This window comes from Sminthopsis crassicaudata, chromosome 2 (genome assembly GCF_048593235.1).
Source record: "Sminthopsis crassicaudata isolate SCR6 chromosome 2, ASM4859323v1, whole genome shotgun sequence".
Classification (NCBI taxonomy): domain Eukaryota; kingdom Metazoa; phylum Chordata; class Mammalia; order Dasyuromorphia; family Dasyuridae; genus Sminthopsis; species Sminthopsis crassicaudata.
Genome location: NC_133618.1, coordinates 499,336,960 through 499,354,761, shown reverse-complemented (window position 1 = coordinate 499,354,761; position 17,802 = coordinate 499,336,960). Strand labels below are relative to the sequence as shown.

General features: G+C 35.9%; 1 protein-coding gene across 2 annotated transcripts in view; it reads right to left on the bottom strand.

The window, feature by feature from the left end:
* The window catches only part of NUP188 (nucleoporin 188), a 42,022-nt gene that overhangs the window by 10,445 nt on the left and 13,775 nt on the right, over positions 1 to 17,802 (bottom strand). For both annotated transcript variants that reach the window (XM_074284931.1, XM_074284932.1), the window contains exons 10-24: positions 13,919 to 14,033; positions 12,943 to 13,143; positions 11,812 to 11,901; positions 11,278 to 11,343; positions 10,192 to 10,311; positions 5,462 to 5,588; positions 4,690 to 4,842; positions 4,396 to 4,522; positions 3,810 to 3,897; positions 3,645 to 3,721; positions 2,784 to 2,898; positions 2,204 to 2,324; positions 1,936 to 2,002; positions 1,361 to 1,489; positions 376 to 515 (exon numbers count right to left, since the gene is read on the bottom strand). In XM_074284931.1, the coding sequence (XP_074141032.1) occupies positions 376 to 515; positions 1,361 to 1,489; positions 1,936 to 2,002; positions 2,204 to 2,324; positions 2,784 to 2,898; positions 3,645 to 3,721; positions 3,810 to 3,897; positions 4,396 to 4,522; positions 4,690 to 4,842; positions 5,462 to 5,588; positions 10,192 to 10,311; positions 11,278 to 11,343; positions 11,812 to 11,901; positions 12,943 to 13,143; positions 13,919 to 14,033 (1,736 nt within the window). The remainder of the gene's footprint in view (positions 1 to 375; positions 516 to 1,360; positions 1,490 to 1,935; positions 2,003 to 2,203; positions 2,325 to 2,783; positions 2,899 to 3,644; positions 3,722 to 3,809; positions 3,898 to 4,395; positions 4,523 to 4,689; positions 4,843 to 5,461; positions 5,589 to 10,191; positions 10,312 to 11,277; positions 11,344 to 11,811; positions 11,902 to 12,942; positions 13,144 to 13,918; positions 14,034 to 17,802) is intronic.

Below are 17,802 nucleotides of genomic sequence, written 5' to 3'. Positions count from 1 at the left end.
GGTCACAGAAAAGCATTCCACTGACTCAAAAAATGATTAGGATGATATGCCTCCAAAAAGAAGATAGGTTTACATAGAAAGGACTTTAGAGCTAAAAGAATCAAAGAAATTATTTTGTTTAGCCTTCTTGATGTGTAAATGAAGAAAATGAAGACAGGATTTACTCAAGATCTTAAGAAGAGTTAGTTACTAAATCCACATTAGAATTGACCTCTCAGTTCAGTCCAGGCAAACCACCACACTGCTTCCACAAGTGATGGCCAAAGAACTGGAGGTCTCAGCATGGAACTAATTAGGAAACATTTGCTTCTCAATCCCTGTACAGAATCCTATACAATATAGAGGAATGTTACTGGCCAAAAGGGAGGTACTTACCATGTTGAGTGAGTGCCTGTTCCAGGGGAGATACCACATTAGAAGGAGGTTTCAGTCTAATGACATTGTTGGTCACTGAGAATGCCAGTTTCACAGTCTTGATAAGTAGCTGGCCTTGCCCCTGGCCCTCTGACCCATCACTGGAAGACCAGATGGAAACCAAAGTTGATTGAGCCAATGGTCATTCTCATCATGTGTGATCTTTCAAATTAAGAGTCTAACAATAATCTGCTACAATAAGACTGCTAAAATTTCTGGAAGATACCATAGCCCAAACTCAAAAATGAAGTGGTTATCTCCCTTGCCTCAAGTAATAAAGTGTTTTACAAACTTTAATATGTTAAATGAATGTGACATATCAGCTATGTTCCAGTCTGAATGCATATTATACACCACCTGCTGCCACACACGCAATCAAATAACACTACATAGAGAACTATACTGTATGTACAAGCTGCAGATTAATAACAGTATGCCTATAACTTGAAGTACAATACCAATGTAGTTCATAAAAACCATATAGGCTACCACAAAGCTTTATAAAATAAGGGCAGAAGAGGAAAGCTGCAAAAGTCTAATAGTATCATACTGTTTGCCTTCTTAATGGATAGGTTAGAGTTTGGAGAGAGGGAGAGAATTTGGAAGTCAAAATTAGTATTTAAAAAATAGACATGAAAGAAAGGAAGAAAAAGAAAGGGAAAGTCTTGTAGTAGACAATATTCTAGGCTAATTTAAACTAGGGTAATAGATCTGCAATCAGTAATGCTAATACAACAACCATAGAAAAAACCTTTTCTCTTTTGGTTAACATATATGCTGTATGTCTATCTATGTGGGTATAAAATGCAGAGAGAGAGAAAGAGATGCAGTTTGTTTGCACAGAGGCTAACATCTCCATGTCACCCCAAGAGAAACCATTAATGTTTAAATTACATTTGATAAGGATCTGAAAACTCCTATCCTGATGGTAGGAAATATGACTTACCATCTGGGCTGAGCTGCCATCACCATGTCAATGGTATCTACACCAATGCCCATGATGTTGATGACTGCTTGGCCAGCTTCAGTGTTGGCCAGGCTGCAGATGCACAGAGACTGTAAACTAGGGGAATGGCTAGAAAACAAATGAAGAGTTCTTTTAAGTTCCAAAAAAGCCAGTAAGTATATCTTTGGACTGTAAGGGCAAGGTTAGGAAAATTCAACTTGCCAGACTCAAGATACAGGTGGATGAGATAGAGAGATGAGGCCTTTTATAGATGTTCAAAAACTCTTAACATTCAATATGGCCTGGTCTTCACTGTTTTGTCTTTTTATCTCCAAATGCAGTCAACATACAAGGTACAGCAAATTAGTCTTAAATTTGCAGGGAAATTTACCACCAAAAGCTTCTCCAATGTAATGACAAGTGCAACAGACACACTCTCCTGCTCCTCCAGGAAAGAAGATATGCTGGCCTTGTCCATTAGGTTTTTAGTTTTCTTCCCAAGCTTGCTAGAGTGGCTGCTGGCACAAAGAATAGAATCTACTCTTTCAAACCCCATCAGCTCTTCCCCATCTCACCTGTTGTGAATGTCAGACTCATGGCACAGATTCAGAATTGCATGGATCAGCTCAAGGATCAGACAGCCTGGATTCAGGAAGAAAGGGAAGAAACTAAGTCTTCCTGATTTCAGGATGACAGGGAAGCATACTCCAGGGAACTATGCTATACAATCTTATGCTGTGGGACTTAACATACCCCAGAAAAGGAAAACTGTCAGAGAAATAATAACCACACCTATGCTGAGCCCTCCAATCCCCGCATAATCTCTTTTAGCAATGTCCTTACCAATTTGCTCTCTCACTCCATGGGCATTGTAACGCCACTTATGATAGCTGGGAAGCATCTCCTTCAACACAAACATGATGCAAGGGGCCAGCCCTTGACTCTGAGTGCTACCAAGCTGCCCCTATAGGAAACCACATCATGAAATCCACTGTATGAAGCCTTTCAATTACTGCAGAATAAACTGCCAGAATCAAAGTCCAAATAGAATCAAGACAATGACTTTGTATTGGTACAAGTAGGTAGGAAGCTAGAGGAATCATACTCATTGAGCTCTTAAGTCAAATGAACAGTCTACATGAAGTCCTTATCAATTTGATGAAACAACTCAGGAAGCATGAACACTTAACCAGTAAGTGTGAAAACAGCATCAGGAAGGAAGCAGACATCAAATCAGAGAAGAAAAGTAGTTATTTTCAGTATTAAGAATAAATGATTTCTTCCACATATATTTTAGGGAGTCACATTTACAAGAGAGATCTTATAGTTTAAACTCCTTTTACTGTCACTACCAAACATAATCCCAAGGATAACAGCAAATTGTAGGGTAAATGCTTAAGAATCATAACTGATGAAAACTTACCTTGACAAGAGTGGTGATTAAGCGCAAAAAGGCAATGGTAACTCCATATTCACCCTGTGGCTGCTCGCTATTCATCAAGAGGTTTCCATAGCCCCCTGCATTCATCCCCTCAGCACTGGTAAAAGAGAGAGAGACAGCATGAAACCCAAAAGACAATTCTTGCATTCCCAACATAGCCAAAAGCTCACAGAGCAATACAATCACCTCTCAGGAAGCCTAAGTCTAAGACAGTGGTGTGAGAAACCTTTTACAAAAAGGCCTATTTTATGTTTAATGGACATATATGAAATAGGTTCATTCAACAGAATTTTCAACAAAGAATATATTCTTCCATACCTAAAAACGTACCATGAAAACATGCTTATTTTTTTAAAGAAGAATAATCAGATGGAGTAGATCCTACTGTTCTATGAGTTGGGGGCTTCTGGGTTCACTGAAATTCCTGAAGAACAGGAACAATGATTTGGCCAGTTTGCATTTTGAGCAACAACAGTGGGTCAAATGTCTGGACCCAGGATCTATGGCTTCTCTAAACTAGAAAGAAAACACCCACATACCTACAATAAGTGTTGCTAGGTGACAAACATGTCCTCTCTATGAGTCTGATGACCACAGTAATGCTTTCCAGTGAGAAGAGAGGAGTCACAATCGAGCAGCTTCCTCTTCCCAATCTTACCCCCTACTTTAAAAGTCTTTCTTTCCTTGTCACCTCTTGCTTCCAAAAAGGGAGCTGAACAGGTAAGTGGAATCAGGAAGCAAGTAGGTAAAGTGGAATTATCTATTTTTTTAAACTATAACACTATAACTAGTGTAACAGATGTCTAACAGATTCCATCTCTTCCCCAGCTAAAACAGGTTTACCTAATCATCTGACTCATATTGGAGACTGGATGGGCTACAAATGGTAGAAACCCTGTGTGGCGAAGATCAGTCCAGACCTATGAAAGGAAAAGAGAAGTCAAATATTTTTTTGCCCCATCTGTGCATATTCCATATTCCTTTGGTTCTAGGAAAATGGGATCTTACTTTAGCTGGATTCCGGGCAGCTAATACCGTTAAACAATTGACACAGGAAGCAATGACATCCACAGGAGGAGAGATCACAGTTGTTAACCTAGGTAAGGAAAGGCAATCAGGCCCTGATATTTCCTGAAATTATGGCACTCAATAAAAAGATGAAGACAATCTATTATGAGCAAAAATTCATTTCTCTATTATGCTTATTGGGGTAAACATAACCTTCTTCCCTCAGCACTTCCTAGGCCTTTCAGGCATACCTCGACGATACTCAGACTACCCAGATGCTTATACAGCATGAAATATTCCCTAACAGCCATTATCTTAATGATTTTTATTATTCCATGACAAATATTATTTCAACTCTCTCCTTCCAACTTTCTTTTCTCAGTCAGGCTAGACAGACAGGAAAGTCCTCCACTAGAAGAAGAGTTACTATACAAATACCACCTACTGAGTAAACTTGCTTTGGATAAATGGATGTGTTGTTCTAATTCCTAAAAACTCTTAACATGTCTGAGAATAGTTAATAAGAAGAGGGAAATTCCATTGCAAGTATTTTTATATAACTGGGAACTACCCATCAGTAACTTACCTCTGCAGTAACATGTAGATTCGTGATGTGATTGGCAGGAGACAGTCAGCTATGGACAAATCAGTGCTGATGACTTTGTGAACCAGGTCAATGATAGGTTTGACCCGCTGGCAATGTTGAATTACATCTGGGGGGAAAGGTAGTTTGTAGACTTGAAACTAACTCCTTTTGGATCACTGACCAAGCCTATGTAAAGCAAATCAGCAAGACAATCCCTTGATGGTCCCAAGTTATACCTTCCTGTTTATCTCCACTTCCCTTTCCCATTGTGAGTGACTTACAAGTTGTTCTTACCTGCTGTTGATACAACATGCAGTAGCATTTCAATCTCACAAGTGAAGAGAGTCCAGCTGCTATAGGAGTATTCCCAGCGCACTAGGTAAGCACGGTCATCCAGCATTACTTGACCCACTGTGCCCTGAGGTATACGAAGATTAGTCTGACCCCCTAGCAAAAGGAAGAAGGAAAAAAAGAAACAACCAAGCTAATTCTTGGGCACTTAAAAGCAAGCAAATTCTTTATTATTACCATTACTCTAATCATGACAGTATTTCATTTACACTTTTCCTTACTCTTTAGCATTCTTAATATTATTTTTTAATATTAATAAAAATCATATTTGTAAAATGGTTTATACATCACAAAGTGCTTTCCTCACAAGAACATCATTAGGAAGCCACAAGCAAATATATAATCCCCATTTTTCAGCTGAGGAAACAGGTTGTGAAACACTAAATGACTTGCCCAGATGTTAGTCATAAAGCTAGGACTGTAACCTTAGGTCTTGTGACTTCAAGTCCATTGCTTTCCCCCCACCCCATACTATTTCTCTAAAAATTCTACTAAACTGAAAGAATTACACTTCCCAACAACCTTTGGAACAATTTAGGATTTTACATAAAAGTTCCATTAAAATGTACTTCTCCATCAAATAAACATAATTTATAACGAATATACTTATTTTAGAGACTACTATAAAATTCAATTAAGAATTACTAACCTTTCCATTAATTCAAAAATATCTTTAAAAATTATCATTAAAAAATGAACTCTGCTTTTTTCTTACCAAGAGGGTAAAGGAGTTTTGGTGTCTGCCTCCGCCAGAGGGTCCCATCTTCATGTGAGATCACATCATGAGGCCTATGCTTATAAAGCTCATTGTAGAAAGACATTTTATCCAGGAAACTATATACCTGCAGATAAGAAACAGAAACTCTGGTCATCTGCAACCACTTCAGGATTAAGCAGAGAAGACAACCTAATTCTTTTGATTTTCTAATTAGACTACTCCTTTGTACCACACTAATTTGGTCATTAGATAGCCTTTATATGTACATATGTATCATCTTGCCTATTAGTTGATAAATTTATTGAGAGCAGAATTTGTTTTCAACTTCTTTGTATTCTGCTATTGTGCCAGGATATAGCAGATGTACTCAATGTAATACATTATTCAATATTTAGAAAAGATTACTGAACAAAAATTACATGCACAGTCTCGTGCTAGGTGCTGAAGGAGATAAAAGATGAATTAAGTATGAACTTAGATAAAGAATCACTGGGATAACTGAAGATCGGCAGAAGTACTAAAAGGAAGAGCTAGAAATAAGAAGAGTATTTAGTCTTGCAGATTATGCTCCCAGTAATTCAGGATCAAAAATTTAACTCTCTCTAGCCTTTTACTCAGACCCTCTGACCCAAAGAGTTCTGATGGAGGAGTAGAAATACTCCTTGCTCCTCAATGCAACTTACAAATCTCCTCCCCTTTACCACCACTACTCAACAATTCAATATTCTTCCTCAATGAGATCAATGACTGACTCACAGACTTTTTCTCAACTCAATTCACATGTGTTCCTCTTCTGTGTTTATGAACTCTAAAAATTCCTTTATCTAAAAAATATATTCCTACTACCTTATAACTCCTAATTCTTTTCTCACTTGATCACCAATTCCTTCACCCCTCCTGTGTTTCCCAGGGCATCACTTTTGTACTGGCTATCCTCTCTTCCCCTGCCTATCTCAATCCCTTAGTATTTCTGTTAAACTCTACACTGTCACCTAAATTTGAATTTCTTATTTTATCTTATCAGCATTGAATAGTCAGAACTATAAAGGTTTTTAATTCCTATTTAGATGCTGAAAAGATTTAGAGAAAAATCATAGAACCATAATGACTATACCTGCCATATGTCTGTTCTGCATAACCTCAACTGAGATTAGCCCATTCTCCATTTTTGGCTATTTCAAGTCTTTAATACACAACAAATTCTGCAACCAGAAACTGGCACCCCAAAAAAGTGTCATGAAAATTTCTAGTAGAGAACTTATCTTTTTCAGTCTGAATCTCTTTTCAACTTAATTTTTGTTGTTATTCTTGGCACAAAAATGGGAAAACTATATTTGCATTTAAAATATATGCACTCTCTTCCTCCACATTCTTAGCTGAGACCCTTACCTCATACTTCAACCAAAAACCTGAGGCCGTTCATCAAGAACTCCCTATTCTCTCTTCCTTATCTCATCATTCAGTATCTTCCCCCATTATCTCCTTCATTTCTGTCTTACATTAAGAAATGGCCCTTCTTCCCGTTAAGGTAAAACCCTCTACTCAGACTACTAATCCCATTATATTCCATTTTCTCTTGCTACTACTATCATCTCTCACCAATATTCAATCTACTGGCTCGTTTCCTGTTGTCTACAAACACATAAGAAAGTATTAATGCCTTTATTTTTTTTAATTTTTAGTTCTGGAGATTGAATGAAAATTAATACATGCTATATTCATTTTTTTTTCCTTTTTCTTCTTTTCCTCTTACAGTTTTCCCCTTTTTTTCTGATTTTTCTCTCCCAACATGATTCATAAAGAAATATATATTTAAGGGGCAGCTAGGTGATGTAGTAGATAGAGCACCAGTTCTGAAGTCAGAAGGACTTGAGTTCAAATCTGATTTCAGACACTTAACACTTCCTAGCTGTGTGACCCTGGGCAAGTCACTTAAAACCCAATTGCCTTAACCAAAAAAAAAAAAAAAAAAAAAAAAAAGAAGAAGAAGAAATATATATTTTAAAAATTAGTGTACATGCACAATCAAAAAAATAAAAAAACAAAAACCCCAAACCTTTCAGTTCTAATTTCTCTTCCTCTTTTGTCACTCTCCCACATATTGAAAAAGCAAGCAGTATGATATCAATTAAACATATTTTCCTATTATTCAACAAATATTTATTAAATAGACTCCTCCACTTACTTCCCTATTAGAACATAAGAATTAGACCCTTATCCTTTAAAAAATCCTCACTTGGTCCTACTATCCCCACTACTATTGTTCTATATCCCTCCTCTTCTCAACTAAAATCATTAAGTCATATATACCAGGAGTCTCCACTTTCTATCCTCTCAATTATATTTAAACTTCTGACTTCATCACTCAACTTAAACTGCTTTCTCCAAACCTTCTCAATTCTTCATCTTGATCTCTTTATACTCTGTGACTTTTACAATCACCCTCTTCACCTGGATACTCTCCTTCTCTGCATTTTTGTGACAATCCTCTTTGACAGTTCTCCTACTATCTCCTTTGCTTCATCTTTACCCACGTTGTGCTCACTAAACTTAAACATCTCTCAAAGATCTGAACTTGGCCTTTTTCTCTTTTTTCTCTATACCATTTCACTTGATTTCATCAGTTTCTGATGGGTTCAACAATCATCACTATTCAGATCATTTCAGGATCTATATACTAAATCCAATCTCGCCTGAGCTACAAATATGTACAGCTACTTTCTGTACACATCAAATTGCTTGTAGCATATGTGCAAAATAGATCTTTCCCTCAAAATCCTCTTATTTTCATATTACTTTTAAGGGTACCACCATTTTCTTAATTACCTAGACTCATAACCTTATAATAACCTTAATTCCTCACTAGCTCTCATTCATATATCCAATGTTGTCAAATCTTCCCATTTTTACCTTCACATGTCTTGTAAACATCTCTTTTTCTCCACTCACACAGCTATCACCCTAGAACAGAAACTAGAACATCAATCATCTTTACCCTGGACTACTGAAAAGGCCTTCTATGTAATCTCCATGCTTCACGTTTGTCCTCATTCATATACTTCATATACTTAGTTGACAAATGACCTTCCTAATTCCCCAATCTGTCTTTGTCTCTCTCTCAATCACATTCACAAATCCCACACTCTAAAATCCTGTGTGGCATTTCTTTGTCGCAATCTGTCCCATTCATGCCTTTTCAGTCTTTTTAAACTTTCCTCCCCTCATATACATCAAGATGCAGCTATACCTAAAGCCTTGCTGCTCTTCATCCTTGACTCCAACCAGCTGACTCCACGCATTTATTCTGATTGTTCCTATATTTGGAATGCTTTTCCTCCTCACTTATTCCTGTCTTTCTTTAAGATCCAGCTCAAATTCCTTCTCCTGCAGAAGGTTTTCCTCACTCTGCCCTCTGCTCCTAGTTCCTTCCCTCTAAGATTCCCTACTATGGATATGTTTATCATGTATGTATATAGTTATTTGAATTCTGATACCCCCATTAAAATATGAGCACCTTGAAAAAAGGGACCAGAATTTTGCCTTTTTTTGTATCCCCAACATTTACTGTTTGAAATACAACACACTCTTAAATGTTTGTTGAACAATTAATAAGAAAATAGGTTTTGCATGACTTCACATGTATAACTGATATATCACTTGCTTACTTATGTGTTCTATGTGAGGGATGGAAGAAAGAGAGAGAAATTGGAACTCAAAATTTTATTGAAAAAAAGTCATGCAAACAAATAATTGAAATTAAAAGGATAAAAAAAAGTTTATTAACTGACATGCTCACATCCAAGCAATTGCCAAATCATGTCAAGTCTCCCTTTATCCTATCTTTTGCATCTATTTCCTTTTATTTACTCATACTGTCATCACTTATGTACAGAATATCATTCCCTCCAGAGTGCTTTCCAATTAATTTCCTTGTCTTTAGCCTTTACCCTCCTCCATATATCCATAATACAAGTTGACAAATAACTTTCCTCTTGCTCAAAAAAATCTTCAGAGATTTCCTATTCTCTTTAAGATTAAAAAAAAAAAATCTCTTTATGCTGCCACACTGTTTGAACCTCCTTTATCAGCTTTAATCCAGATTATACCCTTTCTATATTCTGTTTCAACCAAACTGCAATACTACCTGTTCCCTGAACATAATAAGCTACCTCATTTCCATGCACTGGGCACAGATTGTCCCACATTCCAGAAAAGTACAGCATTTGTATCACCATGTTTCAGAAGTTTTCCCTATTTTCAAAATTTAGCACAGGTGCCACCTTCCTCATGCAGGCTTCCCTGATCCCTACCCTTAGCTGAACATGTGAACAACATCTCTCTCCTCAAGTTTTTCTAAAGCACTTTATCTGATTCTCTCCTTTACTCTCATTAATTCTTACCTTACATTATACCAATTCCCCAAACACATCATTCTCTAATTTGTTATTAACCTGTGTACATGTGACATTATCTCCTAATCTTCAAACACAAATAGGGTATTTGAGGAAATAGATAGTTCTATTCTTTTTTTTTTTTTTTTTAAATGTCCAACATCTAGCATAATGCTTTGTATTGAGAAAGCACTCAACAAATGTTTGCTGAAATGGACAGACAACAAAGGTGTACAAATTCTTAAGATCACCTCTTTAATTTTCCCAACGGGATAATGGAAAGATAGTACTTAAGAATTACTCTTAGTTTTCATAAGCACCTGACACCCTACATACCTTTTTGGCCGTGGATTTCCCTGACACAAGAGCTCTGAGCAACTGCAAAAGAGGAGAGAGGAGATGGGGGAACATTCCACACACACTGTCCAGGATGATCCCTAGCCCAGAAGTTGGTTCCTAAGAGAGGAAGAAAATCAAATAATTAATTTTTTATTCTCAACAAATAAAAGCATAACCTGCCCCCACACACACACACATTAGGGTAGGTAATTACTGTTATAGCAACAACATATTTTCTCTAGATTCTCCAGCATCCAAGACATAAAATCTTTACCAGTAGGAAAAACATTTTTTTTCTCCCTAACAACATTGCTTTTGAAATGACTTTATTATAAGAGGAGTTACTACATGACTAAATTTAAAATGTAACAGTTACCCTTAACTGCTTTCTATATAATAATATTACATAATAAATTTATAATGTAAGGGGTAATAACTGCCTTCTACATGGTAATAATACATATTATATAACAAAAGCCCCACAAGATGTAATAACCATCCTTGATACATAATTCTTTTATAAAATACAAACACTGATATTTACACCTTTTCTATCTATGAATTAAAAATATTTATATCTTATCTACCAAAAATAAATTGTAAATCTCCACCAGGCAGAGTTTCAACCTAAGTATTATATCACTTAATACCAGTTTTTCCTAAAATATTTTGATTCTGTGCAAAAACACAGTCCAGAGGTAGGAGAAACCTAAAATATGTAGAACTCAGTAAAATTTAGCAGATTAACTACACCATATAACATAAGAAAGTATATTAGTACTAGGTATAGCTTTGGGATTAGGTGCTTTTATTCATACTGAGAACAACATTGTTAGGTAACCATTGTCTCACAAGTCAAATATACAACTCAAACACTAATACTTTCTTAAGAATTCAGATGCATTACTATTATAAGTCTTCCTGAACCCATCACTAGGGCTCAAAAAAAGGCATACAGGAAAGTCTGTATCAAGATAAGCTACCAATAGGGAAAGGAATTAGTGACTCAATATAAGAAATTCCTTTTCATGTAAAGAATTCTATAACAGAAATGAAAATATCACCTCAGACCCTGAGACTTACCGTTCCCCAAAAAAGTTCTGGAAGAGAAGGGTCTGCTAGAACTTCACATGCTGTATCAATGACATCCTGTAAAGGGAAGAAAAGAAAACACATTGACTTGGCTGGTAGTTTCAATCTGTCTTTTCTTATTGCCTCATGAACCAGAAACACCAAATCTTCTCCCATTTAAACATGTGACTATGTATGATCTTTATGATCTGTAAATATGAGCAAGACAAAAATATATTCTATTCCCTAGGGTTTTTTTTTTGAAACTGAAGAGCTTTTCATTTGTTTCAAGTTCATGCTTTACTATGTTCAAAATCAGAAACCTACCCTTTACAGGTCATGAAGATACAAGTAACTAACCAAATATCTAATTTTCATGGCTTATGAATTCCAAACTGGTTTGACAACAAATGTAATTTCCAAAATAGCAGAATACTGAGAAGAACCAATATCAAGTACACAAACTACTATTCCAGAAAGGCTATTTCATTGGTAAGTACCTTTAGCAGCTTTCATTCAAAAGATACAAGAAATCCCAACACTTACTTGCTGATTGCCTAAAGTGTGTAACTCCAGTGAGGTGAGAACAAAAGAAAGCAGTCCATAGACGCACATGCAAGCAGTACTGGTTGTACACTGTAAAACCAAAGCAACCAAAGTTCAATGAGGAACAAGACCAGCCCTTACCTAGCCCCACTCTCAAATCCAGGACAACCCTACTTCAATTTATGGAAAAAAGAATTTGAGGTCTGATTAACTCCCCTAACTAAAGGCAAAAAGGATCAAAAATATCAAGGGAAATAACAGAAGTTAAAAAAAAAAAAAATCATGAAGGAATGACCAAAATTATCAAAATTCATTTAAAGAATAACATGCTACTACTACTGCTGCTAATGGCTGCTTACGTTTAAAAAATGTTTACAAGCATACTATGTATATTTTGCTTTCTCAAATAATACAGGTCTTTTAAAAAAAAAATTTTTGTTTTTAATATCATATTCTCTTCCTTGCTCCATCCCCCTCCCCCCCAGAAAACAGTAAATATGATATCCATTATACATATGAAGAAATGCAAAACACATTACCACACAGCCATAGAATGCTTAAACTCATGTTTAAGAGAAGAAAACTGAATTTCACTAAAATTAAATAACTTGTTTATTTTCATTGAATTAGTCAATGCTGGCAATTGATTCCCAAGTCTTCATGTGGGGACTCCAATGACTTTTATAGATCTCTATTCTATGGATAATTTAGTAGGTAAGTCTTAAGAGAGTTGCTTGAGGCTCAGATAGTTTAATTATGTGTCCATTGTAGCACAGTCAAGTCAACTGTTCTTTCTACTATACTATACTACCTCGTTGACAGAAAGCATAGCTAGGCCTCACGTATTCTTGGGAAAAAACTATTAGTGCTTCTAAGAAATTAACTTAATACTACTGGTGTCACCATGATGGAACTATTTAATTAAATTTCTACCTTACTAGGCCATAGATAAATGATGCCATTCACATCAAATCTCAAAATAAGTTTCAAGAAACTTTCTATAGAGCCTTGTTATATCTGAAATTGAATCCAAGAAGAAAATATTTCACTACCACTCTGACCAGGACTAAAGAACAGGTTAATTTTTAAGGAAGTGTTCTGTTCTCTGCCAAATATGCAGCAAAGACTCACATTATTTCCTCCACTGGCTAGTGATCGGAGCAGCCGTGTCAGGTACTGGAATACATTGAGCTGGATGGCTGTGCTGCCCATCCTCCTAATGACACTACTTGTTTCTTCTGGGTTTAAGGTGTGACGGAGTAAAGCCCAAGCCAAAAGCACAGGGGCATGATGAGGGATATCCCCTAAGGTCAACATCAGGTGGTCCATATTCTATTAAAGGAAAAGAAAAATAGCTAGTACATACGAAATAGTAATGATAAAGACTAGTAATTGCTGATATCAATCACAGCTTTGAAATAGCAGTGGAATCCTAATATAGGGCAAGAAAGAGATTTGTTGATTTCCATTAAATATTGCTTCCTACCATCACAAGAGTATCTTAGTAATCATCACTGCTCTAGTGAGGATCATTTAGATCACAAATTGTGCTAATAAAAGAATTAAGACGGAAAGAGATAAAGGCATCCTACCCTCACCAATAGATTTTTTCATTTTCAAGAAGGATCACAAACAAAGCACTTAAAATTTGATCAATTATCCTTCAAAATATGGATTACCTTCATCTTGCAACTTGCAATCTTTGTATGAGAAAATATGGATGGAAAAGAAAGATAAAGAAAATCAATCCTTCTTGGAAACTGAATGATCAAAGAGGCAATGTGGTATAGTACATAAAGAGCCAGTCTTGGAGTCAGGTATACCTGGGTTCAAGTCCAGCTTCTGATACATATTGGTTGTATGACCTTGGGCAAGTCATTTAACTTCTCAGTGCCCCAGGCAGTTTTCTAAGACTACAAGGTGCAGAACAGTTGCTGATCTATATTGGTAGGAAATCCTGAGGATAAATCCTAAATTGGGAAATAAATTATGTTTTGTTTAATCTATATGATAATGTACATACCTTCAGTGGAATTAATTTAATTAACTAACTATCCTGTCAAAGAGGGTCATATTCAGTGTTCACAATACACCCAAATACATTTACCTGACATACAAGTCCATCCTGGGCAAACTGATGGAGCTCTGTCCTATCATCCAAAGCACATTTATGTAATGAGTCAATATCCATTCCCTCAACCAGGATAAGGGCACTAAAATAGCTAGAAAGAAAGAATATCAAGGGATTATATGTGAGATTCTAGATTAGAGAATAAAATAGGATGCAATTGACATCACAACATTCTATCATTTTCACATAAAAAAAGATGAAATAAGAAAATCAAAGATCTTCTGGATAATACAAAGCTAAGAGGAATACAATTGTTCTAAGAGAACACCAAGAATAAAACATACTTCTTCCTCCTTAAAGAGAAAAATGATGAACTAGAAATGTGAAATGAGGCATAAATTTTCAAAAACAGCTAAAACTTTGATATACTTGATTGTTAAAATTCAGCTAGCTAGGCAGGGAAGTTGAATAGCTAACTGATAAAAATGCTGGAAGGAATATTTAAATTCATATACTGTCTCAGATATTTACTAGCAGCTGTGAGCCTGAGAAGGTCACTTAAGTTCTCTAAGCCCCAGTTTCCTCATCTGTAAAGTAGGAATAATAACAACACCTACCTATCAGGATTATTGTTAGGATCAAATATAAATAACATGTGCTTTGCAAACCTCAAAGCTCTAGATAAATGCTATTACTATTATTTTTATAAAGCAAAATTGTTTTACAAATTTTTTTAAACAAAAACTAACAATATTTGATAAAACAAAATTGATGGGAAAGAAAGGTGGTGGACAATAAGTAACAGTAAAACTTTTTTGAAAAAAAGCTAAAGATATATATTAGATATGTATTTGGAGGGGAGCTAGAGGGCACAATAGATATAACACTGATCCTGGAGTGAGGAGGACTTGAGTTCAAATCTGGCCTCAGACACTTAATACTTAGTAGCTATGTGACCCTGGGTATGTCACTTAACCCCAGTTGCCTTGCCTCCCTCCTTTTCCACCCAAAAAAGGTATTTGGATACTTTAGAGAATTTACCCTTTGCCACCAGGGCTACTTGTGCTAGGACTCTGCCAACCTGACAAGAATCATTCCACCAGATCCCAGAAGCACAGAATTACTGAAAATTGAAAACAATTTCACTGGCCATCGAGTCCAAGCTGTACCCAAAAGGGAGCACAGATTTAAAATGTGGGCATTAAGCCTCAAGTAGCAGACCCAAGAGAGGAAACCTAGTGCATTCCAAACTGAAAGTGCTGGGAAATCTAGATTCCTTCTAGATTGTATTCATCAACTTGCCTTCTAAAGTCAAAGAGAACAAGTCTAAAATTTCCTCTTTCTTCCTAATCTTTTCCTAGCATGCCTTTCTTCCATTTGAACAGTTATCAGATTTTTCCAAGTCTTCTCTTTTCCAGGCTAAAAATCCCTAATTTTTTCATATGGCAATTATCTTAAGGCATGGATTTAAGGCCTTTCACCAACTCTTATATGTCAAAATAGTTGCTTTGCTACTCATGTCTTTCTTAAACTGTGAAGCACAAAAATGAATACAGAACTCCAAATATATTCTAACCAGAGGAGAATATAAAGAACTTTCAGCTCATTTCTGAAAATAACATCTGTTAATATAATCCAAGACTACATTGGCTTTCTTGACTATCACATCATCTTAGTGACTCATTTTCTTTGACAATGGTGCATGGGCTTATTAGAATAAGAAATAAACAATATCCAACAACTTAATAAGCAAAATGGGGAGGTGAGAAAGAAAAGAGCCTGAAGTTCACTAAACTTTTTTCTTTTTATTTTACTAAACAATATAAAAGTAATAAATGTTTTAAAACATTCTTTTTTTTTTTCGCCCCCTGAGGCTGGGGTTAAATGACTTGCCCACAGTCACACACTAGGAAGTGTTAAGTGTCTGAGACCAGATTTGAACTCTGGTCCTCCTGAATTCAAGGCTGGTGTTCTATCCACTGCGCCACCTAGCTGCCCCTTAAAACATTCTTGCAGAAAAGGAAACCCCTGTCCCTCGCCCATCTTTGTCTCAACTAATATACAGGATAAACTTGAAACAATTAAAAAAAAAAAAAAAAAAAGACACAAAAATGGCAATCCCTTATCATTATCACCCATCTCATACAGTTGATTTTTTTTTTTTAAACCCAAATGTAAGACTGTATATATAACCCTACTGGATTTCATGTAAGATTCAGTTCAATGTCTAGCTTGGTAAAAATCGTCTTGGATTTTGATTCATCAATCTAATGTGCTAATTATTCTTATCAGCTAAATGTCACCTGCAAATTTATGAATTCCTATGCCATCTATGTCTTTTTCTGAATCAAAACTGACAAAATTATTAACTAGTATAAGACTCAGAAGAGAATCTAGAGATTACCTGCCACCCTGAACAGAACCACTGAGGACCCCTCTAGGAGAGATTATTCATCCAGTTGTAGATTCAGATAATTCTATCATCATCTAGGCCATTTCACTCCATCTCTACAGGAAGACTATCAAAATCCTTTCTGAAACGGTAACCTTTATCTATAACATTGCCTTCATTTATTCCATTCATTAACTGCTAAAATAGGAAATGTTAGATTAGTCTGATATGATTCACTCTTGGTGAAGCCATTCAATTCTCTTCAATGAGACCTATAATTACCCAAGGAATGTAAGTCAATATCACTAATCTATAATTTGCTGTTCTGTCCTCTTTTCTTCTTTGAAAACTTGAACTTTATCCTTCTCTAAACTTGCTGTATCTCTCTTATCCCACCACTTCTCAAATATTATTGAAGGTGCATTAATCTTATCACATCATATTGCATTTATGAAGTCCAAGTAAAAACCAAAAACTCTTACTAAGTCCTTACATACAGTAGACATCAGATTAACAAGACATAGCAAAAAGTATATTAGATTCAAGTCAAAGGACCTGGGTTTAAATCCCACTTTCACTACTTACTGTGTGACTTTGATTAATAAATTTAACCTCTCTTGCCTTTAGTTTCTCATTGGTAAAATTAGGATGATTAGATAGCCGCTTATAAATTCCCTTGTAGCTATACAACCACAATCCTAAGAAAGTTCTCCTAGTCCTGACAGTTCTGAGATTTCATAAATAACAAAGCCAGATGAGACTTCTTATCACCAGACATAGCTGATAAAGTGCTGGAAGTCAAGAATATTTAAATTCACATATAGCCTCTGATACTTACTAGCAACTTTGAACCTGAAAAGGTCACTTAACTTCTCTAAGCCTCAGTTTCCTCATCAATAAAGTAGGAATAATAATAATACCTACTTATCAGAATTACTGCGAGGATTAAATATAGATCTAACACTACAGATCTGGTAACCAGAGAGCATCACCATTTCTATTTGAGCAACAGAGCTGCAATGAAATGGATTTTCTGTGGAACCTATGACCATTAGATTGAGCATGAGGTTCAAGTTTTGAATGACCCATAAGCAAGCCTAAAATCCAAACTGCATCTTTAATCCAAACCTGCCATCTCTTTCTCACATGTGTAAGATTAGGAAGGGAAAAACAGAAAAAGGAAGGAAAAAAAAAAAAAAATCAATCCATACTGCTAAGAACTTAAAATACATGCCCTGGGGCAGCTAGGTGGCACAATGGATAGAAACCAGCCTTGAATTCAAATCTGGTCTCAGACACTCAACACTTCCTAGCTGTGTGACCCTGGGCAAGTCACTTAACCCCAGACTGGCAGGGGGATGGGATGGATACATGCCCTGTAAAATAAAAGAGAAATTCCATTTTTCATATGAAGGATGGTACATTATTATTGCTATTCAAAGTTGCAGACCACACATCTCCTAATTCCACTCTCAATTTATTACATAATCTTATAAGTGAATTCACTCATCTCTTACTCTAACAACCA